Source organism: Marmota marmota, unplaced genomic scaffold (genome assembly GCF_001458135.2).
Source record: "Marmota marmota marmota unplaced genomic scaffold, marMar, whole genome shotgun sequence".
In the NCBI taxonomy this organism is placed as follows: Eukaryota; Metazoa; Chordata; class Mammalia; order Rodentia; family Sciuridae; genus Marmota; species Marmota marmota.
This window is the reverse complement of record NW_025999964.1, coordinates 529335-554749: the sequence shown is the minus strand read 5'-3', so window position 1 is coordinate 554749 and position 25415 is coordinate 529335. Positions and strand designations below refer to the sequence as shown.

Here is a 25415-nt window from a genome sequence, read left to right as displayed (position 1 = left end):
TTCCTGGACAGGTGAGCCGTCCCTTGGGCTGCAAGTGGTGAGCTATAGGCAGCCTGCTGCCCACCTAGGAACTAACCCCTGAGGTGCAGGCCCCAGCCGCAGTCACAGGGTGAGGGAAGGCAGGGAGCATCTGACCTGGGGCGTGGGGATTGTGTGCACAAGTCTTTTTTCAGTGTTTAATTCTTAACAACGCCTGACTGGCCATTCCTGGAAGCAGGAATCCCCCGGAGGGTTTTGAGCAAAAGCAGTGTGAGCTGTCTGTGGCATTTTAGAAAGGTTCCCTCCCCTGTGGGTTTGGGCACAGGTGGTGGGCAGGAAGTCAGGGCTGTCTGGCCCCTGGCGGGCTGAGGAGAGCGCAGCTTGCCTGCACTTGAGGTGTAGGCAGAAGAACCAGGGCCATCCAGAGTCAGGGCAGGACCGGGTGGTGGCCACACAGGGCCCGCCCTCTGGGTGTGTCCTTCACAGCACTGCAGTCTGGCCTGTGTGGCAGGTACGACCCTGACCACGTGTGCAATGCTTCGGACGACGCTGGGCGCTACTCGTACAGCAGGCAGCCCGAGGTGTGCAAGTGGAACCTGCGGAAGCTGGCGGAGGCACTGGAGCCCGAGCTGCCCCGCGAACTAGCTGAAGCCGCCCTGGAGGAGGAGTTTGACTCCGACTTCCAAAGGCACTACCTGCAGAAGATGCGCAGTAAGCTCGGCCTGGTACGTGTGGCACAGGACGGGGATGGAGCACTGGTGGCCAGGCTCCTGGAGACCATGCACCAGACTGGTGAGTGGGCACACATTGCAGCCAGTTTGCTGCATTATTACTGGATGGCAAATCTTTCGCAATTTTTCCGTTTCACCTTTTTTTGGGGGGGGGGCAGGTACTGGGGACTGAACCCAGTGGTGCTTTACCACTGAGCTGCACCCCGAGTCCTTTTAATTTTTTAAATATTTTTTATTTTTAGTTTTCGGCGAACACAACATCTTTGTTTGTATGTGGTGCTGAGGATCCAACCCGGGCCGCACGCATACCAGGCGAGCGCGCTACCACTTGAGCCACATCCCCAGCCCCCCGAGTCCTTTTAGAGACAATGTCTTATTAAGTCGCTGAGGCCTTGGACTTACGATCCTTCTGTCTCAGCAGCTGGGCCATCAGACCTGGCCCCTATTGACCATTTTAGAGATACACACTCAGTGTCTTTGAGCACATCTGAATGCCATGCAGCCACCACCACCATCCTGAACCCAAACTTGGCCTCCTTGAAACTCCAACCCTTAGAGCCCTAACAGCCCTGACACCCACCATGCCACTTTCCAAGTGTGACCATGACTGGCTCTCGTAGCATATGTCCAGATCTTATTATTGTTATTATTTTTTGGTGCTGGGGATTGAACAGTGGGGGCACTCGACCACTGAGCCCCATCCTCAGCCCTATTTTGTGTTTTATTTAGAGACAGGGTCTCACTGAGTTGCTTAGTGCCTTGCTTTTGCTGAGGCTGACTTTGCGATCCTCCCGGGCTGCTGGGATTACAGGTCACCTGGCCAGACCTGTTAAGGCCCAGTAACATCCCGTCCTGGGAGGGATGTTTGGCTACACACAGGATGCTGATGCAGGCGAGGGTTATGTCCACTGTTGGCTATCGTGTGCACAGTGCTGCTTTGTAAACGAGCATGCAGACACCAGTCTGGCCCCTGCTTCCATTTCTTTTGTAGGTAGCTGGTAGGATTGCCCGACTGTGTTTAATTTACCGCAGCTTCTGCTCCATGTTGAACAGAAATGGTGACAATGGGCAGCCTCACTTTGTTCCTGGTCTTGGGGAAAACCTGTCCTTGTCCATCAAGCATGCCATCAGCTGTGGGCTTTTTGCATGTCGCTTTTGTCAATGAGCTTTTCTATTCCTAATTCACTGTTCTCACCAGGAAAGGCTGTTGGAGTTGTCCATCAAAATGATCATGTGGTTGTACTCCTCCAACCATATTTCCTTGCATTTGGGGATGAATCCTGCTTGGTCGTGAAGTGCAGTCCTGTTAAGACTCAGTACAGTTCCTGTATTTGGTGTGCAAATCTCTTGTTGAGGATTTTTGTCCCTGTGTTCCTGAGGGATATTGGCCTGTAGTCTCCTTGTAGTGCCTGGCATGGACATCCAGGCAGAAGCTGGCCTTTGAATTACAGGCTGCTTCCTTTCCCCCCACTTTTTTTTCCCCCAGAGAAGTTTCAGAGGCATTGTTAGTCTTTTGGGTTTGGTTTAGGTTCTGTTGTTGTTTTTGGCACTGAGGGTTGAACACAGTGGTGCAGTACCACTGAGCCCGTTCCCGGCGCTTTTCCTCTGTGAGACAAGGCCCCAGCAAGCTGTTCAGATGGCGTCACAGGTGTGGCCCCTGTGCCTGGCAGAACCTCCTGTCTGAAGGGGAGCTCCTCCTCAGCCCCTACAGGCCCCATTCAACACCAGGCACTTCACAAATGAGAGTGGGCAGTGTCCTCCATGAATTCCCCCTTCACTCTCCACCAGTGACACACACTTGCACATTGGATGCATCCCCTCCTCTTGTCTGATTTTTTTTTTTTTGGGGGGGGGGGGTACTGGGGATTAAACTCAGACACTCGCCCACTGAGCCACATGCCAGCCCTGTTTTGTATTTTATTTAGAGACAGGGTCTCACTGAGTTGCTTAGTGCCTCACCATTGCTGAGGCTGCTCGGATTACAAACATGCGTCCAGCCAATTTTGTTGATGTTTTACAGGAACCAACTCCTACTTTCATTGTCTTTTTTACTTTTCCCACTGTTCATTTCCCCTCTGATCCTTATAACCAGATTTCTTTCGCTTTTGCTAATTTTGGTCTTATTTTACTCCTTTTTGGTTTTGTTTTGCTTTTATATAGTTGATTTTAGATTGTTTAAAATGTACACATTTACTGTTGTACACATCCCTTGAGCACAGCTCTTGCTGCATGTTGCTCTAAGGACTTTATAATTTTGCTTGTGATCTCTTTTTTAACCTATGGTAGATGAAGAGTATGGTGTCTAAGCTGAATGTGGCAGTGTACATCTGAAATCTCAGTCACTGGGAGGCTGAGGCAGGAGGATGGCAAGTTCCAGGTCAGACTGGGCACCTTAGCAAGACAATCTCAGAATTAAAAATAATCTTAAAAAGGTCTGTGGATGTAGCTTAATGGTAGAGCACCCCTGGGTTCAATCTCTGGTACCACCAAAAACTGTAATTCACACTTTTCCTTCCTGTTAATGAAACTAACAGGACACAGAGCACTCAAGTGGTATCTAGCTTCATCCCATTGTGGCCTAGACAGTGCCCGCGGCAGAAGCCCCTGTGCACTTCAGAGCTAGGGTATTCCCTGCTCTTGCCCAGATGGTCTGCGCATTACTGAGAGTGCCATATTCTTAGAAGCCAGCACCTGCTGTGGAGCCGCTGTTTCTCCTCCAGCTTCACTAACTACGTGCTTGGTCACTTCCACATCTTCCTGATGTGGTGGCTGTGCTGTCTCTGTAATGGTTTGGGCCTGGCCTGTTTTGTCTGACTTCAGAGTGGCTTCAGCCCCTTGGGTCACATTGCTTAGGAGTCTCATCTTGTCTCAGGCGAGCCCCTATGGACAGCATGTGGTCACCTGTCTCTGGATCCATGAGTGCAGACATAGTTACCAAGGGAAGCACTTGGGCTGTTCTGCTCTATTTTCTGTATGTCTTGAAACTTTGTCCCTCATTTCTCCATGACTGCTCTTGTTGACGACCTCCCTGCCCACCCCACCCGAGCATGCTGCTTTGGTCCCTTGTTTTCTTTAGTTTCCTTCTTAGGGGATGCCATGGTTCCTGTGCCCAGCCTTGACACACAAGGGTGGCAATGGCTCCCATTGCAAGCAGGGACAGCTGTGTCTGTTGTTATCTGTTTCGGGGACAACCTACAGAGTCACAGGAAACGGTAGCAGATGGGTGGTAGCTGAGGGGTCAGGGCCCAGCACACACTGGAGAGGGAGAGGGGACATGGGTTGGCCTCGAGGGAGTGTGGGGCTGGCGTCTACCAGCCTCCACCTGAGCAGCTTGTGTACAGGAGCTGACTTCACAAACACCTTCTCCTTGCTGAGCTCCTTCCCGCTCGAGCCACAGTCACCTGGCTTGGCTGAATTCCTGACCACCCTGACCTCGCAGTGCGCCTCCCTGGAGGAGCTGAGGCTTGCCTTCCGGCCCCAGATGGATCCCCGGTGGGTACTCGGGTCTTTCTACCATGGGGTTTGCTTTCAGAAGGGGAGGGGCATTCAGAAACAAAGATCTTGGGGATTGCTGGAGACAGCTAGTCCTAGGGGACCCACACAAGCCTCCTCCTGGGAATGGGGGCAGTTAGGTCCCAACTGTGACTTGGGCCTGTTGGTCAGAGGAAAACCCAGGGATACGGATGTGGGTGGGGCACAGGTTGGATGGGGATAGTGGGCATCCAGGACAGCTGTGGTATACCTGGCAAGAGCCTGCAGCACTCAGATCCCAGGCGGACCACACCTCCTGCCATTTCCCAACAGAATGGGCATGCCATGTGCAAAATGCTGCTCAGACTCAGGACGAGACCCCGGCAGTGCTGGTCGTGGCTTCTGAATAAGAACCACAGGCTGGTCACACAGAAAGGAGTTTAGTGGGGAGTGACAGGCATTGTGCTCTGGGGCTGGTGATTATCCAGGAGGACACGCTTTGTTAGCATGTGGGCTGACACCCCAACAGCAGACCTGCAGCTGGTGCCCACCTGGGGCAAAGGATAGCAGCCCTGGCTGCAGGCTCATGCCTCCTCCCCCAGGCAGCTCTCCATGATGCTCATGCTGGCGCAGTCGAACCCACAGCTCTTCGCACTCATTGGCACCCAGGCGAACCTGGCAAGGGAGCTGGACCGCGTGGAGCAGCAGTCACGGCTGGAACAGCTGAGCCCCGAGGAGCTGCAGAGCAGGAACAGGGGCCGCTGGGCTGACTGGCTGCAGGAATACCGGTGAGCCCCGAACGCAGGGTTGCAGGGTGCCCGCTGCTCTGTGCCGCGGCCACGGCTCAGGTGGTTGCAGATGATCCTGCATGGGTGCCCTGTGGCTGCTCCTGCTGAAAGAGCAGCTGGGCTGTGATTCCAGAGCCCGGCTGGAGAGGGACATGGAGGGTGCCGGCGATGTGGCTGCCTGGCAGGCAGAGCGGGTGCGCGTGATGAAGGCCAACAACCCCAAGTACGTCCTGAGGAACTACATCGCACAGAGCGCCATCGAGGCCGCCGAGAAGGGGGACTTCTCAGAGGCAAGCATGCCCCTGTCCCCACTCTGTCCCTGGGAGGGTGGGCTGGCCAGCATCCCTCACCTGGACTCTCCCTCCAGGTACGGCGGGTGCTGAAGCTGCTGGAATCGCCTTACCACAGCGATGGGGAAGTGGCTGGAGGCTCTGAGGCTGCGGAGGCAGCCCCTGGGGGACAGTCCTACAGCAGCAAGCCCCCACTCTGGGCAGCAGAGCTGTGTGTGACATGATCCTCGTAGTGCCTCGGCCTCTCCCGAGGCGCTCAGTGTTGCTGAGCTGTCGAGATGTGCCAGGCTGCCCCTGAGCCTCTCTCCATGACGGCAGAGACCTCCAGTCAGACCCTGACCAGTCTCTGTTGGAAGCCAGCTCAGCAGCACTGCCTGAGCCCAGCTCTCCGAGTGTGGGGACAAGGGCTCCACCTCCTTGCAGGTGATGCAGAGGGGGCCAGGCCTTGGGGCAGCAGTGGCAGCCCCCTGTCCACCTCATCCTCAAAGAAGGTCTGGGCCAGGTCCCTAAATAAAAATCAGCTTCCTCAGGCCTATGGTGGCTCTGCCTCCTTCCCTGCCCAGTGCCTGCCCAGGAGGGGCTCCTCAGGAGTCCTGGTAGTAGCTGTTGAAGTTGATGCGCAGCAAGAAGTCCTCGAGGTGGGGCTGGTAGCCACGGTTCACCAATTTGGTCACCACTGTGGAGGCAGCGGGCTGCTCAGGCTTCTGCCCTGCCTGTGCCTGGCTGCCCCCCACCCTGCCTGGCCAGGGGAAGGCTCACCTTTGAAGAGGAAGTGGGAGTAGTACTTGAAGGTACTGTAGGACTGCTGCATGAGAGCAAAGTTGGGGTGCTCGGCACCCCGGGGGCCACTGGCTGGGCCCCAGGCCTGGGAGATGAGCTGGCTGCGGAACTTCAGCACCAGGCTGAAAATGCTATGGATGATGTTCATGACCGGTGCTGCCTTCTCCGTGAGCAGGCCCCTAGGGAAGGGCAGGGCTTCTGGTAGGCTGCTGGCCTTGCAGTGTCCCTCCCTTGGGTGTCTGGGCCTCACCTGAAGACAGCCTTGTGCAGGTACTCTGCATGGGCGCGCTGGATCTCCTCAAGGTTGCCCACTGTGGCCAGCCGGGCCCTGAACTCACACCAGCTGACGTGCAGGATCTGGTTGGCGATGTAGCCCTGGGTGACCTTCACAAAGTGCTGCATCTCGTGTTTGAACAGCTGCAGCTGGCGGAACTGCACCGAGCCAGCTGCGTGGCTCACCAGGGCTGGCAGAGGACAAAGGGTGAGCACAGCCTGGAGCCCCCACACAGGGCAGGTGGCTCCAAAAAGACCTCACCTGTACGCTTGAGGTGGAAGCAGATGTCCTTGAGCGTCCACATCATGAGCTTCAGCTGCAGCAGGAAGGAGAAGATGCCGCTGTACTTGCTCAGGCAGTTCTCGGTGATGACGATGTTGAGGGGCCAGTCGACCTGCTCAGGAAGCCCTGGTCAGTGCTGGCCCCACAGGACAGGCCTCCCTGTGACGCCTGCCCACGATGTGCTGCTGACCTTGTACCTGAGCTCCAGGCAGCTCAGCACATCCGGGGCATTGGGAGCAAACACTTCAGGCAGGTACTTGAGGGCGAAGGAGAGGTTGGTGGCATGTGGGGTGTCCCCATGGAGGCTGTACTGGAGGGCCTTGCTCAGGATGCAGTTGAGGACCAGGGGGTTGAGCAGTTCCCCGGGTGTCTGCCCAGCCCCGAGCTGAGGCAGGAAAGGGACAGAGTCCCCAGGAGGGCCAAGTACAAGCCAGGCCACCTAGGTAGGGCTGGTGCCTGCCTGATCACCAATCCCCAGGCTGTCCCACAGCCAGGCAGCCAAGCTCCAAGCTGCCAGGGGCTGTGGTGTCTGGAGGGCGGCCAGGGTGGGCCCTGGGCCAGCACCAAACTCCCGCTATTGTGGGGCTCCCCTCTGGCACAATTCCCCCCCACTCCACATCCAGGGTCACCTTCTCAAAGAGCAAGTCACTCAGGGACTGGGCAAACTCCCCATCCTCCATCAGCAGGAAGTGCCGCAAAGCCTCAAAGTGCGCCTCCAGGTGCAGCTCCGCAAAGAAGTAGTCCACCGCAGCTTTGTTCACCAGGGAGACGCTGCGGCGGGGCGGGGCGAGGGGCGGGGTCATGGAGGGGCGGGGCCATGGCGGGCGGGTGGAGGAGGGGCGCACACTCACTGGGCAGCCAGCGGGGCAGTAAGGGAGCGCTGCATGAGCACCGGCAGCGTCAGCAGCTCGGTCAGCTGCACCGTGGTCTCGTCCACAGCCGACTGCACCCGGGGGTCCACGGGGAAGGCAAAGGCCCGGGGAAGCACGTGGCGTACCAGGTGGGCAGCGGGGGCCTCCGCTGCAGAGAACAAGGCAGCTGTCATTGCAGCATGGAGGCGCACTGGCCTGGGGCTCCTGCCTTACCAGCGGGTGGACAGTGACTCACACATGGACTCGTAGCTGTCCGGGTACTGCTCCAGGCGGTACCGACTGGCCAGGCCTGCCACATAGGCCTGCTCCTTGCCCCAGCGCAGAGCCTCCACCTCAGCTGCTGCCTCAGGGCTGCTCGGGGCAGCTGTGCCTTCCTGAGAATCCAAACTCAAGGTGGGCACCCCACCCAGCAGCTGCTCCCAGGCCCCCTGGGGTTTGTGTTGGAAAAGGGCATGTGGGGCTCCCTGCATGCTCCCCTCCCCAGGCTGCGTCCTTCCAACCTGAGAGTTTGGAGGCCAGCTTGGAGAGAGGTCATCATTGTCACCATTCTTCCCTGCACCTGAGTGGACACAAATGAGTGGAAGGGACATCAGAGCTGAGCATCTGCCCAGGGTACACAGCATGGGTGGCCCAGGGAGTCCCCACACATGCCCAACGGATTTGGTCCTGGTTAATAGACTTGGCACCTGGGGGCAACTTTCCACACTCCTGTGCCCTCCCCAGTTTGTGGGCCCCAATGCCCCCAGCCTGACCACCAACTGCTCCACTCTGACCTGGCTCCTCAGAGACACTGTCTCCCAAAGTGCTGGACTTGGACGCAGCAGAGGGCAAGGTCTGCAGGCTGCCCACATTGGGACAGCAGATGGAAGGCTCCATGTCTGCAGGTAGCTGTGGCCCATGTTCCAGGGCAGGGTTCTGTACTTCCAGGCTTGAGCCTGCCTGAGAAACGTGGCTAGGGGGGCTCTGGTGGGGCCAGGGTGGGTTGGGCTCAGCTTCTGGTCTGTTCTCTCCCACCCTGATGCTGGCATCTGACACGTGCCCGTGGACGTTCCACCGTGGCCGGGAGGGAGCCACGTCTGGCATGTTCTCCCCTACCCTGATGCTGGCATCTGACACATGCCTATGGAGCTGCCCTGTGGGCCGGTTGCTTCCCTCCTCAGAGGTGACATGCCTGAGTGGGGGGGACAGAGCCATCTGTGTGCCCTCATGCGTGCCCTCCCATGGCGCGTGCTCCTCAGGGCCCAAGCTGCCCTCAACAGCCTGGAGGGGACCTGAGGAAGGTGAGGTGGCCGCAGCTGGCCTCAGGACGGTGCTGAAGTCGTACTCCTGTGGCTGGGCAGGCTGTGTACTAGCTGTGGCATGGGCCTCCCCAGGGGAAACGGCAGGCAGGTCTGAGCTGATGGTCTGCAGCGCCTCCTCCAGGGGAAGGGCCCTGTTGGTCTGCACAGGCTGCTCAGCGCTGGGACCCAAGGGCAGGAAGTCTGTGATGCTGAGGCCAGCAGAGAACGGCTCAGCCCCCTCTGCCAGCCTGGTCCCCGAGCCACCAGCCCCAACTGCTGGAGACTCAATGGCCTGCGTAGTGGGCACACTCGGCCTGCCTGGACAATCCCAGGCAGCCAAGTGCAGCTCTGTGGGTGCTGAATTACAGGTAGGACCTCTGTCTGGGTGCTCAGGGCCTGGAGATGTGACCTGCAACAGGGCATTGACCTAGCCTGGTCTCAGGTCTCCCAGAGCCATCTAACCCCACTCCCCACATTCAGCTCTCCGGCTGGGACCCTCAGTCCTGCTCTAGTCCTTACCTGGGAGCAGGTACCTGGGAGGTGACCCAGCAGCTCCTGGGGCTGGCAAGCCTCAGCCACGTTCTTCAGCATCTCCTGAAATTAAGCCAGTGGGACACAGGTAGCAGCACCTGTGCACCGACCAGCAGAGCTGGCACCTAGCCCAGCACACTCTCCACAGGGCCTCCCTGGCCCATGGAAGCCACAGCCCTGCTGCCCACACATGCTGCTGATGGTGCTTATGCTGGATCAGCAGATGCCGGTCACCCCCTGCATCTGGCACCGAGAGACAGCACTGCGCCTGTGGCAGGCTGAGGAGGGGTAAAAGCCCTGTGCCATTTCAGAAGCTCAGACACACATGGCACCCTTCAAAGAGCTGCTACTTAACGTCACTACAATACCTGGACACGCTTTTCATCTTCTAGGAAAAAACGAAGCCGTGCACTTTCCAGTCGGTGCCTCTGGATTCTCCACAGTGCCCTCTGCTCCCGACGAGCTGCCTCTGCAGACAACTTGCTATAGTGGTCCACCAGTGCCTGCCTGAAGCCATACCCAGAGTGGACACAGTCACCAGTCACTGCACTGTCTGTGGGCACCCCCAGGCAAGGAGGAATGTTCCCATGGGCATGTTCCTGGGGCCCCTATCCTCCATCTTCCCCCAAGAACCCCTGGGGCTCCCTGGGTGGGCTAGTCTGGTAGGGGCCCCTAGCCGGCAGATGGCCAGTCAGGGCTAGACAGACGTCTCTGAACAATACCCAGAGAACCTACACGGCCTGAGGTAAGGAACTGAGCACAGAGCTGAGGCCCAGCCTGACGGGAGATGCACTCAGATGCAGTGAGCACTCTCCTGCTCTACAAGTTCAGACCCCACAGAACTGAAGACGGACACAAAATAGCACACAGAGCAAACCCAACACAAACCCAGTGATTCTGAGCCTCCCACAAGCAGGCAGCTGGACCCACACCTGGACTGGCTCGCCCTAGTTTGACCACCACAGGGTGGGGAAGGGGCCTCTGCCTGGTTCCCTGTGTGGGTAAGCAGAAGGCTACTCACATGGAGAGCCACACAGCCCAAGCCCAGCACACACAGGTGGCACACCCTCACCAGGTCCATGACAGTGTCAGAAGCAGGCGCAGCAAGTGTCCTGTGACAACGCAGGGAAGTGGCCACCCCTCACAGAGGGATGAAAGTCTTCTACTGGAAGACTCAACTCCCAGTTCATGGGACAAACTAATGTACTGCAGGAGACAGACTTTCAGGAGCTACATGGGATGTGGGCTGTCCCTTTGGGCCAGTGACAGGGCTAAGATAAATAGGAGCTGTTTAAAAGTAAGACAGCGGGGTACAGCTCAGTGGTAGAGCACTTGCCTAGCATTCGTGAGGCCCTGGGTTCATTCCCAGAACAATGGGAAAAGTTTTTAAAGGTAAAACTAAGCTTTCTTTTTTCTTTTTTTGGTGGTACTGTGGATTGAACCCAGAGCCTTTGCATGCGAGGCAAGAACTCTACCAACTGAGCTATGTCCCAGCCCCAAAATAAATAATTTTAAGGTAAACAAATAGATAAAGAGCCTAGACACCAATCATGCCATGTGACATGCCAACCAGCAAAAGGGCACTCTAGATAGCTGAGGGCACCCAGCTTGTCAGCGGCCCCAGCACGAAGCAGGGGCATGGCTCAATGCACCAGCCTCTCCACCACACTGCGTGCCTGCACTCCTTGAGATTAAATAGCCATCACTGACATTTAAGCCTGCACTGTGCCTGTGCCTGCGGCTGCCCCACCTGGCCTTCCTGTCCAGCTCTTCCTCCAGGGCTGTCAGCCGCTTCTCTCGGTCCCGGACCTCACGAGCATAGCTGAAGTCATCTTCCAGTTCTTCCTGTCGGGCCGCCAGGCGTCGCTACCCAACAAACAGCCCTGTTTGCTAAATGGGGCTTCAGCAGCCGGAACCAAGGGGGGGCTAGGCCCACCCACCTTCCGGTCCAGGACCTGCAGGCTGGGCCCACCCACCTCCTGGTCCTTCACAAACTGCTCCTTTAGACGCTGAAATTGCTCTCGCTTCCGGGCATCCAAGGCCATCTGCTCGGACATCTGCCGGTCTGTGTTGGAAGTCATGAGGAGCCCCAACAGAAGACCCAGGCCACAGAGGGGAGGATTTGGAGCCAAACTTACCGCTCAGCTCACTCAGGACCCTGGAGGCTGCTTCCCGGGCATGGACAATTAATTCTTGTTTTGCAATTTCCATACGTAGTTCCTAAAAAGACAATAAACAAAGCACCCTCAGTTTTGGTCCCTTTCCTGAGATGGCCTAGGAGAGGGGCTGGCCATCAGAAATACCCAGCTTTTGCTGTTATCCACAGCCTCCCCTGCACCTGCATAGATCTGGGGCCAGCAGGCATGATACTCCCTCCACCTGAGGCCAGAAGGCCACCCAACAACGTCAAGAACCTCTGATTTAGATCAATAACAAGGTATTCCAAGCTTTTGAGAAGTTGACACACTCTCAGAGACACCTGGGCTCAACACCCAGGCTGTATGCCCCCTTAGAGGGGACCACGCGACTCAGAGGGGCTTCCCTGCTCAGCCGGCTGGGTTGGCTCTGCATGGGTCTCCCTGCTGCCCACCATGCTATGGGCCAAGAGGGTTTCTGGGAAATGGCATTGGCCACCATCAGCCCCTCCCAGGGAACACTGGGAACGTGGCCCTGCCAGACACACTAGTCCCACAGCCGCCTGGAGCTCGCCCAGGACGTCTACCCACAACGCCGGGCCCCAGGGAAGCCCCGCTGCTGCTGCCTATATCAGCAAAGCCCAGTGAAGGCTGGGCTACCCAGACCCAGGAAGAGGGAGGGCCCCTGCCTGGACACCTGACTCCAGGACATGTGTTCCACTATCGCACCCCAGACAGCACCAGCACAGAGAACACCAGAAGGGGCTGCCCCATTGTGCATGTCTAGCCCCTAGCCCCGAGCCCCTAGCCCCTCAGCCACCCTGGATAAGGGGCAAAGGAAGCCCCTGAGGCCCAAGGGAAGCACCTTCTCCTCCTTGCTGATGGAGCTGTGGCGGGCAACCCTCTCCATCCGCCCAACGTAGACAGCACAGTCCTTCTCTATCTCCTTCAACTCCTCCAGGGAGAAAATCACCGAAATGCGAGGCACAGGGACATCCGACCAACAGAGGTAGTGCTGCCAGAAGGGGGGCTGCAGTGAGCACTGGCCCGCAGTGGGACAGGGCATGGGGACCCAGCTTTGCCTCTGGGTTTCCAGGGATGTGTGTGGACAGCCAAATGCTCTTTCTCAGAAATAATTCTCTCCTATGTCCAGACAGCAGCCCTCAATGGCAACACACAGCCGGTCTTCTCAGATGTGAGGGTACCTCCCAGATGGACCCTCCCTCAGTCCCGGCTGCACAGGGGCTCCATCCAGAGCGACGCCACGTGTAGGGCCACGGGTGCCTGCAGAAGTAACGGCAGGGTCCCACAGACACCCCTTCAAAGGAAGCTGAGAGAACCCTGACACCTACCCCGTGTGGAGATGTGTCACTGAACACGACACCCCTGGACAGACTGGGCCCCACAGCTCCTCCCCCAGGTGCCCCGACCCCGCTCACCCGGGGACAGCAGAGCTTCAGCAGGTTGATGGTCTTCCCACAGACGTACACGTCGTGGGCAATGTGCTTCAGGAACACAGGCACACAGTCCTCCACCTCTTTGGAGATGAGCACATAGCCATGGGTCCAGTAAAACTTGTCTAAACGTGGAACAGAACACGGAGTGGCCTGCAGTCAGTGCTGTCCCTGTCCCATAGATGTGGAGGCCCAACCCAAGAGACTGTGGCCACCTACCTCTGAAGCCAAGGTACTCGTGGTTCACCTGGATCATGAACTCCCCATACACGTCTCTGAAGACCCCGCTGTACACCCAGTCATGAATGAACCTGCCATAGCATCGGGGTGCCAGGGGTGAGTGGACATGGTATAACATGGACAGGCAATGCCAGCGGTGGGTAGGCGTGGGGTGAGTGTGCCCTCCTCCCTAGTGCACCCACCACTTGAGTCCACTCACCCTCCTGCCTCACGTGTGGCCAAGAAAGCTCCCAAACACCACTTGATCTGAACACAGCCCTGCCCTACCTGCCCCAGAAGCCCAGGCCCACCTGCCACGCAGCACACCCACCGTGTATAGGGCTCACAGCTTGTCTTCAGCAGGGACAGCAGCACAGGGTAGTGCTCATTGCTGCAGTTGTCCAGGGCTTCCTGGTAGAGGTAGGACAGCAGCTTCACCCCCTGCACAAAGGAGCAGAGGCAGGCTCAGCAGCAGTGCCTGGAGCCCTGCCTAGGTGGGCAGCAGCACCAGGAGCCACTAGCCAGCCCCCACCCCCGGAGCTGACCAGGCCCCCACAATCAGCAAGGGGGCAAACTCACGGTAGGGAATGCATCCCCGGGCTCTCCTCCGCTGGACCCAGGGAGCACAGTGCCAACACCACAAAGCTCAGCCAGGTACCTAGGCCCAGAGGCTAGATCAGACCAGGTGATAGGGCTCAGGTTCCCAGGCTAGGCTTAGACCAGGTGACAGTCTCAGGATCCCCAAGGCTAATACCAGAGCAGGTGACGGGGCTGAGGTCCCTGAGGCCAGGGTCAGACTAGGTGAGTGAAATCCCTGCCCATCTTAGGCTCCTCTAAATGACTGGCCTGCCCAGGCTTTAAAAACCACTCATACCCCATCTACCTACAGCTGAGCTCTCTGCCAGACCAGTCCAGGAGCCTATGCCTAAGTGTCCACCCGCATCACTACACACCCATGCCTGGATGCAGCCACCTCCCCACTCCATCCCAAGCCCACGATTCCCTCAGTTCATGCCTATGATTGCCAAGACCCCCTCCTGCCTTCTCCCAGCCTGGCCCAGGTCACCACCCCCTGGGGCCTGATGACTGCCGAGACCCCCACAGGCCCTTCGCCCTCTCTGCCCAACTGCTGCTCTGCTCCACCTGACGCCCCCAAGGACCAGGCCCCGCCCTCCCCCCACAACCCCACTCCCTGCTGTCGGGAGGGTGTCTTTCTCGGTGAGGCCTCCACCCCTCTTCTTCAGATAGCACTAGCCACAGACACTTGCCTGGCTTTTTACTAACAGGCTTGTGAGTCCCAGAGGCCACGTCCATGGACCCGTGTACTATTTAGGTGGGAACCCCCAAACCTAGGCAGGGTGGACGTGGGTGTGGTGGGTGGATGGCAGCACCCAGTGACACCTAGCACCAGTGGGCCAGGGACACTTGGTTACCTCCTGCGATTGCTCTTCTGGACCTTGCTGGGGGGAGCTCACTGTGCTCCCTAGCACAGCAAGCAACTAGCTCCCTGCAGCAAGTCCCATGCTACCCCCCAAGTCTCCAGGCATGTGCAGAGCTTCACCTGAGCTGCCGGCCCAACTTCTTAAAGAGAAAGCCAATGGTGAGGAGGCTGAGTGTGGGCGGGGTGGCGAGGACGCAGGCCCGGTAGTACTGCAGGTACCGCCTCAAGCCGCTGGTGAAGGCCTGCAGGGGAGGCGAGGAGGAAGGTCTGCACGCAGACTGAGCCACCACCCGGTTTGGAGAGCACATGGCTCTGCTTCCAGACCCATCCTGTGCCCACCTCCCAGGCAGTGCCACCTATCAGCTCAACCCAGCTAGAAGTAGGGATAATGCACAGGACGGCCCATCACATGCCTGGCCTCAGCCAGGCTCCACCACAGTCGCCAGCTCTGAGGCCCCAGCAGTGTGGCCCTGAGTCACCCAGACAGGACAACCTAGAACCACCACCCCAGGAGCCACCTGTCTTGTCCACACATGCCAGAAGGTCAGGAGCCATAGCCACCCCTCCTGCCCCTCAGAGGCCTGGGTGTCCACCATGACCCATTCTCTACACCCTGAAGCCCTGCATCCCCTCGGGTCCCCTGCTCACTCCCTCCTACCTGGATGGACTTCCCCATGCAGCTCCCGTGCACTGCCTCCCAGCCTACAGTCGGAAAGCTGGCCTCAGTGTATCATCTGTCCCTCATCAGAGCTTGAAGGGGCCACGTGGCCCAGTCCCCCCAGGCTGGGCCCTGCCCCACCTCTTCCTGACACCTGCCCCTCATCTCTCCTAGTACCCAGCTCTTGTGTGCACCTGTGCTCACCCAGCTCAGGACACACCTGTGGTCCGGTGGGATTCTACCAGGACCTAAGCTGGATGCAAGTCCTTCAGCAAAACAGCAACTCCCAGAAGCAGACTTGGCTCAGGACCCAAGCCCCTTGAATGTCAACTCCTCAAAACAGGAGAAGTGCCGCTGGTGCTGTACCACTGGGAACAGGTGACTCAGGCCCCACTTAGTTGCTGCTGGTACCTGTCTGGCTTGCCCCACAGCACCTGCTGTTGCCCCCAGCCCCCAAACACTGGCCACACCTACCTCCGGCTAGCCTTTGGCCCAAACTCATCTGCCCCAGGGTTCCCGTGGAAGAATGGATAAGTGATACCTCACCCCAGTCACCCATTCCTGGGAAGGTTTGGACTCGGTGATCCTGGAGTAGGACCTGAGATTTTTTCCAGAATGCAGCTGGAGGATGCCTAGCATGATGGGCCCTGGGTTCCATTCCCAACATGGAAACAGTACCCAGAATACAATGTTCTCCTCAAGCCAATACCTGAAACACAAGGCCCCTGCTGCAGGAGGCGCCCAGCACGGGCTGCAGGGAGAAGTGGCTCAGGCGTGTGTAGCAGGTCCCATACTCAGCCACCTCTGACAGGATACTGCTGATGCTCTCGGGAGAAGCCCCTGACACGTGGACACCCCGCTCCACAACAAAGGCCTGAGAGAGCTACAGGATGAGAGGTGGAGTCAAAGCCAGGCATCTAGACCCCTAGCGTGGGCACCCAGCCACATACCACCCAGAGCCCCCCAGGACCAAGACACACAAGCAGAAGTTCCAAAAGTGAAAGGAAAATGGCCCAAACACACCCACTTGTGTGTATTTATTATACACCATAACAGCATATGGTCTTTCACTGACCACACTTAAAATTACGTGTTCAAGGGGCTGGGGTTGTGGCTCAGCGGTAGAGCGCTTGGCTAGCATGTGTGAGGCTCTGGGTTCGATCCTCAGCACCACATAAAAATAAATAAATAAAATAAAGGTATTGTGTCCAACTACAACTAAAAAAAAATGTTAAAAAAAATACATGTTCGGTTTGGGGTTGTCGCTCAGTGGTCAAGTGCTCAACTGGCACCTGTGAGGCACTGGGTTCGATCCTCAGCAACACATAGATTTAAATAAATGAAATAAAGGTGTCGTATCCATCTACAACTAAAAAAATAAAAATTAAAATAAAATAAAATTTAAAAAACATGTTCAAGGGCTGAGGCTGTGGCTCAGTGGTAGAGCACTTGTCTAGCATGTGTGGGGCACTGGGTTCAATTCTCAGCACTGCATATAAATAAAATGAATAAAATAAAGGTCATCAACAACCTAAAAATATACATTAAAAAAAAACCCATCTTCACAGTTCCAGCTGTGGAAAGGGCGCAGACAAACAGCCCCTACACACAGTACCAGAAACACACACAAGCCAAGGCCAGCAGCACACACTCAGCCCCAGCTGTCTGGGAGGCCGAGGCAGGAAGAGCATTGTCTTTTATGTCTAGTCCAGCCTGGGCAACTTAGTGAGACCCCATCTCAAAAGAGAAAGAGTCAAGGGTCAATAAAAAAAAAAAATAAATAGATAGATAAACTCCACTGCTATCATCTGAATGAGGAAAAAAATAAAGAGGACAACCTTCTGGGGCAGACCCAGCTCTGAGGCTTCCCCTGGCTCCCAGGGGTCAGTGCAGAGAAAGTAACAAGATGAGTCACAGCACCTCCCACAAGGCTGCTGACAAGGACGGCAGCGAGAGACCCTGTGCAGCGCTGGGAGGAGCGAGAGCCGCAGAGAGCCGCAGACGCCCAGTCAGCCCAGGCCGGCCAGTGGCCATGCGGCACACCTAGGGAGGCTAGGCAGCAGGTGAGCCAGAACCAGCAGGAGCAGAGATGACAAAGACACAGGCAGAGATGAAACAGAGAACAGAGCCAACCAAAGCAAACGCTGGCTCTTTGAAGAGATCAACAACTGAGGAACCTTCACCTAGAATGAGTGAGGGAAAAAGATGCTGGGGGGCTGGGTGCGGTGGCCACACCTATGATCCCAGAGACTCGGGAAGCTGAGGCAGAAGGACTGCAAGTTCAAGGCCAGCTTCAGCGACTTAGCAAGGCCCTGTCTCAAAATAAAAATTAAGAAAATAAATAAATAAATGAAATGAAATGAAAAAATAAAAAAAGGACTGAGAATATAACTCAATGGTAAATCACGTTTCAGTTCAACCCCAGTATAAAAGAAAAGGACAGCCTGTGCAACTTAGCAAGACCCTGTCTCAAAAATTACGAAGGGCTGGGCATGCAGCGCAGTGGTAGGGCTCCTACTGTTAGGATACGTGAGGCCCTGGGTTCAATCCCCAACACTGCAAACACATTAAAAAAAAAATCAAAATAAAACAAAAGTTAACTCATTGGAGATGTGCAGAAACCTCAAGAATCCACAAAGAAGCAACCAAGGGAAAAAAACTCATAAACCGCAAACTCCAAACATTACTAAAACAAACTAAGAGCATAAATGGAAAGATATCCCAGGTGTTGCAGAAAGAGAAAAACTATACAAAAATTCATCTGCAATCTTAAAGGACCCCAAGTTGCCAAAATGGTCTTGAAAAATAACAAACTGGGGGGCTGGGGATGCAGCTCCATAGTGGAGCACTTGAGAGGCCCTGGTTTCCATCCCCAGAACCACAGATGCACAAAACGCAAGCTGCCGGACTCAAACATTTCCCCAGTTCAAAAGCTCCAGTCAAGCTCAGTCCTTGACACAGCAGACAGGCATGGCGTGAAGATGGGCGTGTAAACCAGCAACAGATTACAGAGTTCAGAAACAAATGCACACAAAAATGGAGTTCAGAAAGCAAAGTTTGACTGACAAGGAGGTGCCAAGACCATTCAACAGGGATGAGACAGGCTTTTTGACAAGAAGATGCTGGACAACTGGATGTCCAAGGCAAAGAATGAAGCTGGCCTCCTGTCATGGGAGTGGAGGAAAGGGGGTGAAGCATTTCTTCTGTCTCACTGAGAGTCTGCAGAGCTAACCTTCCCTGCCACCCACTGCACTGACCTACCCCACCCCTGGACGTGCTCTAAGTGTGCCTGGTAGAGGGCAGGCTGCCAGCAAGCAATAAGCTGGCCCCGTGACTGCTAGGCCTTCTTACCTGGCAGAGGGAGAACGTGGCGGACACCACCCCAAGCAGGACGTTCAGCGAGTCCTTCACCAGCTCTTGCTCCTTCACCAACATGGGCCTTGGGGCCTGCAGGAGGCCCCCACTGAGCGCCTGAAGCTCACCTTGGCGGAGCCTGCAGAACCTGTCAAAGGCGTCCCTTCCCGCTTCAGTGAGGTAGGGCTCCTCTTTGTGGCCAGGGGGGCTGCAAGGGAAATGGAGGAAAAGATGGTGAACAGAGGGGCAGCAGGCATCTTAGTACCCTCCCACCGAGGAGCAGGTTCATCTGACAAAGGGCCAGCGCAAAGGCCATCAACTACCAGCCTCCCCTCAGCCTCCATTTAGCACTGGAGCACAGCCCTGACCTCCACAGCGCGTCTCCCCAGCCTGTCCTGGGACAACAGCTAGGGCCACCAGAGCACCGTGGTCCTCAGATGGCAACTCACTATGATGCGTTTCTTAAACCAATCACAAGGCTTATGCATCCATGTTGACTCACAAAGCATCATCCACGACAGCCAAAGGCAGAAGCCACTTCTGCATTCAACCAAGACAAGGGGAGAAACAAAGCACAGCAAAGCACACAATGGAGCGTCCCTCACCCTGGCATGCCAGAGCACACGGGGTGGAAGACACTGCTGAGGGCAGCACAGGTCACAGAGTCAAGTCCAGGGAATCCCACTGACAAACCCCCACAGCAGTCAAGGCCTAGAGCCAGGGCAGTGGGAGCGGCCAGGCCTGGGGGCAGGAGTCAACGGGAGGAGTGTTTCCGTGTGCAAGATGGAAGTTGTGCTCACTGCACAGTGGTGAATATACCTAGGACCACAGAACTGGACACTTAAAAAAGGTGAAGACTCTTCTATGACCTACGTTTTACAACCTCTCCAAACACACCACATGGGATGGAAACAGTAACAACCCATCTAGTTGCTGAAACAGAAGAGGCAGGTGGAAACAGTGGGAGGAATGCACAGAGTCAGACACTGCCAAGAAGCACGTGCACAGCCAGGCTCAGTGGCACAGGGCAGCAAGATCCTGAGTTCAAAGCCAGCCTCAGCATTTTAGCCAGGCCCTAAGCAACTCAGTAGGACCCTGTCTTTAAATAAATTATACAAAGGGGCTGAGATGAGGCTCAGTGGTAGAGCGCCACTGGTTCAATCCCCAGTACCAAATAACAAGACAAGTGTGAGAAGGTAACTGCTGCCAGTTTAAAATAGGGTGCACACTGTCCTGTAAACCCTCACCTCATCCTCACCCTCTGAGAACACCAAGCACGCACACACACTGCACAACACCAAGCACACCCACACACTGCACAACACCAAGCACACCCACACACTGCACAACACCAAGCACACACTGCACTCCACCCTGCACACCACCCACACACACTGCACTCCACCCTGCACACCACACACACACACTACACTCCACCCTGCACACTGCACTCCACCCTGCACACCACACATAAACACTGCACTGCACCCTGCACACCACACATACACACTTGCACTCCACCCTGCACACCACCCAAACACACTGCACTCCACCCTCACACCACACATACACACTGTACTCCCTCCCTGCACACCACACATACACACTGCACTCCACCCTCACACCACACCCACACACTGCACTCCACCCTGCACACCACACATACACACTGTACTCCCTCCCTGCACACCACACATACACACTGTACTCCCTCCCTGCACACCACACACCCACACACTGCACTCCCTCCCTGCACACCACACTCACACTGCACTCTTCCTGCACATCACACCCACACACTGCACTCCCTCCCTGCACACCACACACCCACACTGAGCACCCTCCCTGCACACCACACACCCACACTGAGCACCCTCCCTGCATACCATACATACACCCTTACACTTAAAGTAATCAAGGATGCAGTTTGAGGATTGGGGAGATGTTCAGTGTAAAGCACTGCCAGGCACGCATTGGAGCCTGGTTCCAGCCCAGCTGTGTGTGTGTGTGTGTGTTGTTTTCCTGTGGTGCTGGAATGGAACTTCCCAGGGATGTGATAAACACAGAGAAATTGGCTGTCCCAGACCCTGAAACCCTCAGCCTCAGGGCCAGTCCTGTGGCCCAGCAGCAGGCCCCAGGCTGTAGACCAGTGCTGGCTTTCAGGGCAATCAGAAGGGGGAGCAGCCCTTTGTGGGGTCTCTCTGAGGCTTGAGCCCAGGGCCCTTTACCACTGAGCCATATCCCCATTTTTATTTTTCATTTTGAGACAAGAGTCTCACTAAATGGCTAAAGCTGGCTTCAAATTTGCAATCCTGCCTTAGCCTCCTGAATTGGTGGGATTACAGATGTGTGCCACTGTGCCTGGCTCTAGTGGTCTTAAGGCAAGGGCAGAGTGTTTTTGGGTGCTGGTGGAAGAGATCTCTCTCTGGCTCAGCAGCAGCTCCTTCAACCACCTGCTCAGAGCTCACAATAGGAATTTAAAACCAAACAAGAGGGGCTGGGGAGGTTGTTCAGTGGTAAAGCTCCATCTCGTGTCTCCTAGCAGTGAGAGGACCCTGGTCCACTCCCAGCACCACAAAATAAATAAATAAATAAATATAAACAAGACAGATTTGCCACAAAGTTGAATCACAGACTGATTCATGGTCCCAACAGAGGCCGTGCCAGTGGCTGTGCACTGGGACAACAACAGTGCCTTCGCCTCCCTGGGGTCCCTTCAGATGCTGCCCAGGCTACATCAGCACTCCGTTAGGTACACCAACGCTTCGGGCAGTGAGCCTGCACAAGTCTACACTGCCTCAGCGTCCATGGGAATGCACGTTGGACGTCCTCACACCAGAAGCAGGGCTCAGCCCCTGACGGTTCCCAGTTCTGCACCTCCTCCCAGCTCTCCTGCGGCCCACCTAGATCTCTGCCTCATATGGCTGCCCCTGATGACCACCTCCCCATGGGTCAGCTAGATGAGGCCTGCTTGGGCCGCCCACACCTCACCCTCACACCTGCAAGGACTGTGTAGACCTGCTGCAGTGACCACCTCTTGCCTCCACGTGACTTCCTGGAACTCTGTGCTTGATCTGGACGCCCAGTTAAAACTGCCTGTGGGAAATCTGTTTGGATAACACTCTGGGCCTGATAGAGGCATGGGCCCACGCCCCCCCAAGTCCTGGACCTCCATGCGTGGCCGCCACGTAGGCTGTGTACCTGGGGGCCTGTGTGTGATGGAATCTTTATTCCATCTCGTGTCTCCTAAGCACTGAGGTGGGCCTCTCCCATCGTAAGACCCTACATTAAAACAACTCACAAACAGGTGACAGTGTGTCTGTCATCCGAGCTACTTGGGAGGCTGAGGGGGAGAATTGTGGGAGCCCAGGAGTTCTAGGCAGCTGGGATAACAAAGCAAACCGTGTTTTACACACTACCACTAACCCTAATCACCTGAGGAACATCAGTTCTCCTCACTGGAAAGACCGCCAGGGTGCCCCTCAGCACTGGAGCACTGCAGGCACACAGACAGGACCAAGGGCATTCCTAACAGGGTGACACACAAATCAGGACATGATCATGCTTCCTAGACAGCAACCAGAACACTCCAGACAAAGTGCCATTATTCGCACAAGGAGGCAATAACCATAGAACCAATTTTTAAACATGCAAGGGGCTGTCAGAGAGCGGGACCATCCGACTTGTTTTGCACATACAAGGAGACAGGACTGGAAGCCTAGAGAAAAGTGACAGGACCCAGAAGCCCCTTAGAACAGCACTGTGCTGGGAAGCAAGGAGGAATCCTCCTGGCGCAGATGACCACGCTGGGAAAGTTCTCCCTTGGAGGCAGTGTCCTGGCACAGGGGCACTGAATGACTGCCCCCAGTGACATGCTCCTCTCCAGGAGAGCCTGCAGGGGCCCAGACTCTGTATCAGACAGCTCACAGCTCCTCCAGCCCAGACTCTTCTGTTCAGTGCTCCCCAACTGGTCTCCCAGACTGACCCACAGACAGGGTGTGATGAGGGATCTGCAACAAACATTTGGGGAAAGCACACCCTCTACACCATCCTGGGGGTTTTCACCAGGTACCATCAAGAACCTTGAGAGGACCTCACTGCAGAGGCTCTGGGCCCTGAGAAGCCCAGGGCACAAGTGGCCACTCTGCCCAGGGAGCAAGCTGCCAGCACCAGTCAGAACATCCAGCAGCACAGAGTACTCCTCCCAAGGCTTCCAAATGTGGACGAGGTTCCTTGTCTGTACACCCTGCTCAGGGAGCATCTCCTCCCAGCAACTACCACACAGCCTGCCAGGTGGCCCCAAGACACCTGACGAGCAGCCCTGGTGGTAAGGACGTACTACTAATCTGGCTGGAAGGCGTGGTCTGCAGAGGTCACTGGCACAGTAGGAACCTCCCTTTCCCTCTGCATCTCTCTCAGACACGGGTACATCAGTATTGTAGAGACTTCCTGATCTCAGCCCTCTGGGGTTAGACCACAGCACACCCTGAGGCCAGGCTGATGTGGGGTGGGTAGGTCATGCATTTTTTAAAAAGAATATTTTTAGTTGTAGATGGACAGTTTTGTTTATTTCGTTTTATGTGGTGCTGGGGATCGAACCCAGGGCCTCACACATGTTAGGCAAGTGCTCTAACACTGAGCTACAGCCCCAGTCCTGGGTCATGCATTTAAAGGCAAAGAAAGCCTTACTCACCATCCCACTCGCTCCCAGCACCTCCGCTTGCTGGGCTCATACGTGAGGGCAGCTTCCCACAGGTCCACATCTGGGGTCATGCTTGGTTCAGACTGAGAATCAGGAGTCAAATTGGATGCTGACTGGAACCCTTCATCTTCCCACTGATCCACACTTTGAGGGACCTGGAGATCACAGGATAAAGTCAACCATCCCTATTACTTTTTGTCTGCATTCTCCAACTATGACAAAATTCCTGGAACTTTACCTACATCTATTCACTCACTAGAAGGACAGACCTTGCAAAAGGTCTCTTGTATTTTTCTTTAGCATATTTTTATTACACAACACCCCCCACCCCATGAATCACCTAAAGAATTAAACAAAATCTGTTAAAGCTACCAATGTTGCTGGGCACAATGGAGCATGTCTGTAATCCCAGTGGTTTGGGAGGCTGAGGCAGGAGGATTACAAATTCAAAGCCAGCCTCAAGTAATTTAGCAAGGCCCTGAGCAACTTAGTGAGACTCTTGTCTCAAAAAAAAAAAAAAAAAAACCCAGGCTGAGGATGTGGTTCAATGGTTAAATGCCCCTGGGTTCAATTCTTGATACAAAAAAAAAAAAAAAACTACCAATTTCCATTTTCACATAGCACATAGTCTCAATATAATTTTCTGACCCGGAGATTCCATTTTGGAGAAGCCAGTAAAGAAAATCACAGTAGATGAAGTTACATACATCAAGATGTTTGCTACAGCATTATTTATGTTTGGCAATAACCTCAACAATTTACAGTAAGGGAATGACTGAAGAGTAACAGTGTATCCTTTACCAACACTTATCATAATACAATAAGATGCAAAAGCAAATGACAATTTACTCAATAATTGGAAAAAAAGTCCCCACATTATAACACAGAAAGTATGTCAAATAGCATGAATACCATAAACAAATATCTTTGCCACATGTAGCTGAATTCTTGAAATATGGTTTGTGAAACTCAACAGAAATTCTCCTACTTCATTTTCATTAATTTTAATTTAAACAGCAGGTCTTAAGGGCAGAAGAAACAACATACCCTGTTGGGTAAAAGAACAGAAGGTTGCCCAGGACGGTTGGTACCAGCAAGCGCTCTCCAGTAGTTCTGCCTCCCGACAGCTCAGCCCACCCATAACCTAGATTTGAGCTATCCCACCTTCACATGAGGAAAGAGGTTAGAAACATTTTGTCTTTTTCTTTTTTGGCACAGGGGATTGAACCCAGGGGCACTTTACCACGAAGCCACATCCTCAGTCCTTTTTATCTTTTTATTTTGAGAGAGGGTCTTGCTAAATTGCTAAGGCTGGCCTCCAACTTGCCATCCTCCGGCCTCAGCCTCCCCAGCTGACAGCGGCAACCAGCACAAAGGCATTTTCCAAGCCCTTGTAGAGGTTAAGGAGAGAAAACACACTACCTTAATGGCCAGTCCAGAGAGGTCTGCACTATCTGGCACAGGGGGCAGGTCTAGTCGCACATCCATGTCATAAGTGCGACTGTGCACAAGAGCACCGAAGATCGAGATGCGGGTTTCTCTCTCAAACCTGTCACCACAAGGGTCACCGAATGAGAAGAGCCCTACGGTGGGCAGGCCAGTGCCTGGAGCAGCCTCCATCACTTGAAGCGTTTCCTGGACCATGCTGTGACAGGAGTACTCCTCGCTGGCGATCAGGGACTGGACGTCCATCTCCAACAGCCGCAGGTCGCAGCAGTCGTAGCCGCCGTAGGGGACGTTCCGGCCCGCGTGCCTGTTGTGGCAGAAGTAGTCCCGTTTTCTCCGCAGGGTGCGTGGCGGGCCGCTCCCTGCCAGCTGAACCAGGAGGTCCAACGCAGACCCCAGCTCCACGAGTGGACAGCACGGGTCTGCCTCCAGCCCCTCCACCAGCTCCTCCAGTCGGTCAGCCTCGGGGCCCAGGCCGCCCACTCTCAGGTCGAAGGACAGCATGAGGACCTTGTTCCTCACGGGGAGCTTCGGGAGGTCGGGCTGCGGCTGCTGAGTCTCCTCTTGGAACAGGCTCGTGAAAAGGGCATTGTAGGCCACCCGCTTGAGGGTCTGCTTCGCCCTGCTCCGGGGCACGCCGCGCTGGCCCGGGCGAGCCGGGGCCGCTGGCAGGAGGGCCTCGCACAGGTCATCGAACAGCTGGGTGATGCCGGCCATGTCCGCGCTGC

General features: G+C 55.5%; 2 protein-coding genes across 9 annotated transcripts in view; one reads left to right on the top strand and one right to left on the bottom strand.

Annotated features, from left to right (window-relative positions):
- Positions 1-5770, top strand: part of Selenoo (selenoprotein O) — a 13510-nt gene extending 7740 nt beyond the window's left edge. The window contains exons 5-9 of the mRNA XM_015506896.2: positions 382-771; positions 4052-4202; positions 4784-4969; positions 5103-5259; positions 5337-5770. Coding sequence (XP_015362382.2) covers positions 382-771; positions 4052-4202; positions 4784-4969; positions 5103-5259; positions 5337-5492 — 1040 coding nt within the window. The 3' untranslated portion in view covers positions 5493-5770. The remainder of the gene's footprint in view (positions 1-381; positions 772-4051; positions 4203-4783; positions 4970-5102; positions 5260-5336) is intronic.
- On the bottom strand, positions 4606-25415 carry Tubgcp6 (tubulin gamma complex associated protein 6). 8 transcript variants are annotated; one of them, XM_015506894.2, is made up of 25 exons: positions 24664-25415; positions 23233-23396; positions 18537-18747; positions 15895-16068; positions 14648-14769; positions 13666-13744; positions 13418-13527; positions 13087-13178; positions 12853-12992; positions 12279-12428; positions 11417-11498; positions 11255-11343; positions 11029-11144; positions 9647-9785; positions 9267-9341; positions 8241-9174; positions 7968-8026; positions 7703-7841; positions 7447-7615; positions 7225-7366; positions 6786-6980; positions 6575-6707; positions 6290-6503; positions 6019-6218; positions 4606-5935 (listed from the first exon to the last, which is right to left on the bottom strand). In XM_015506894.2, exons 1-25 carry the CDS (start codon positions 25402-25404, stop codon positions 5844-5846), a joined length of 4761 nt encoding a protein of 1586 aa, XP_015362380.1. In that variant the 5' UTR covers positions 25405-25415; the 3' UTR covers positions 4606-5843. The 8 variants fall into 8 exon arrangements, 6 of the variants coding, with proteins under 6 accessions (XP_015362380.1, XP_015362381.1, XP_015362377.1 ...); XM_015506895.2 differs by having other exon boundaries at positions 8241-9156; XM_015506891.2 differs by having other exon boundaries at positions 7703-8026.

Excerpts from the sequence above, each read along its gene's own strand:
- Tubgcp6 (XM_015506891.2), bottom strand. The coding sequence starts at position 25,404 with ATGGCCGGCATCACCCAGCTGTTCGATGACCTGTGCGAGGCCCTCCTG. Across the intron at positions 11,499-12,278 it reads CCATCAGCAAGGAGGAGAAG|GAACTACGTATGGAAATTGC; the intron begins GTGCTTCCCTTG and ends TTGTCTTTTTAG. Across the intron at positions 9,342-9,646 it reads AAGATGAAAAGCGTGTCCAG|GAGATGCTGAAGAACGTGGC; the intron begins GTATTGTAGTGA and ends GCTTAATTTCAG.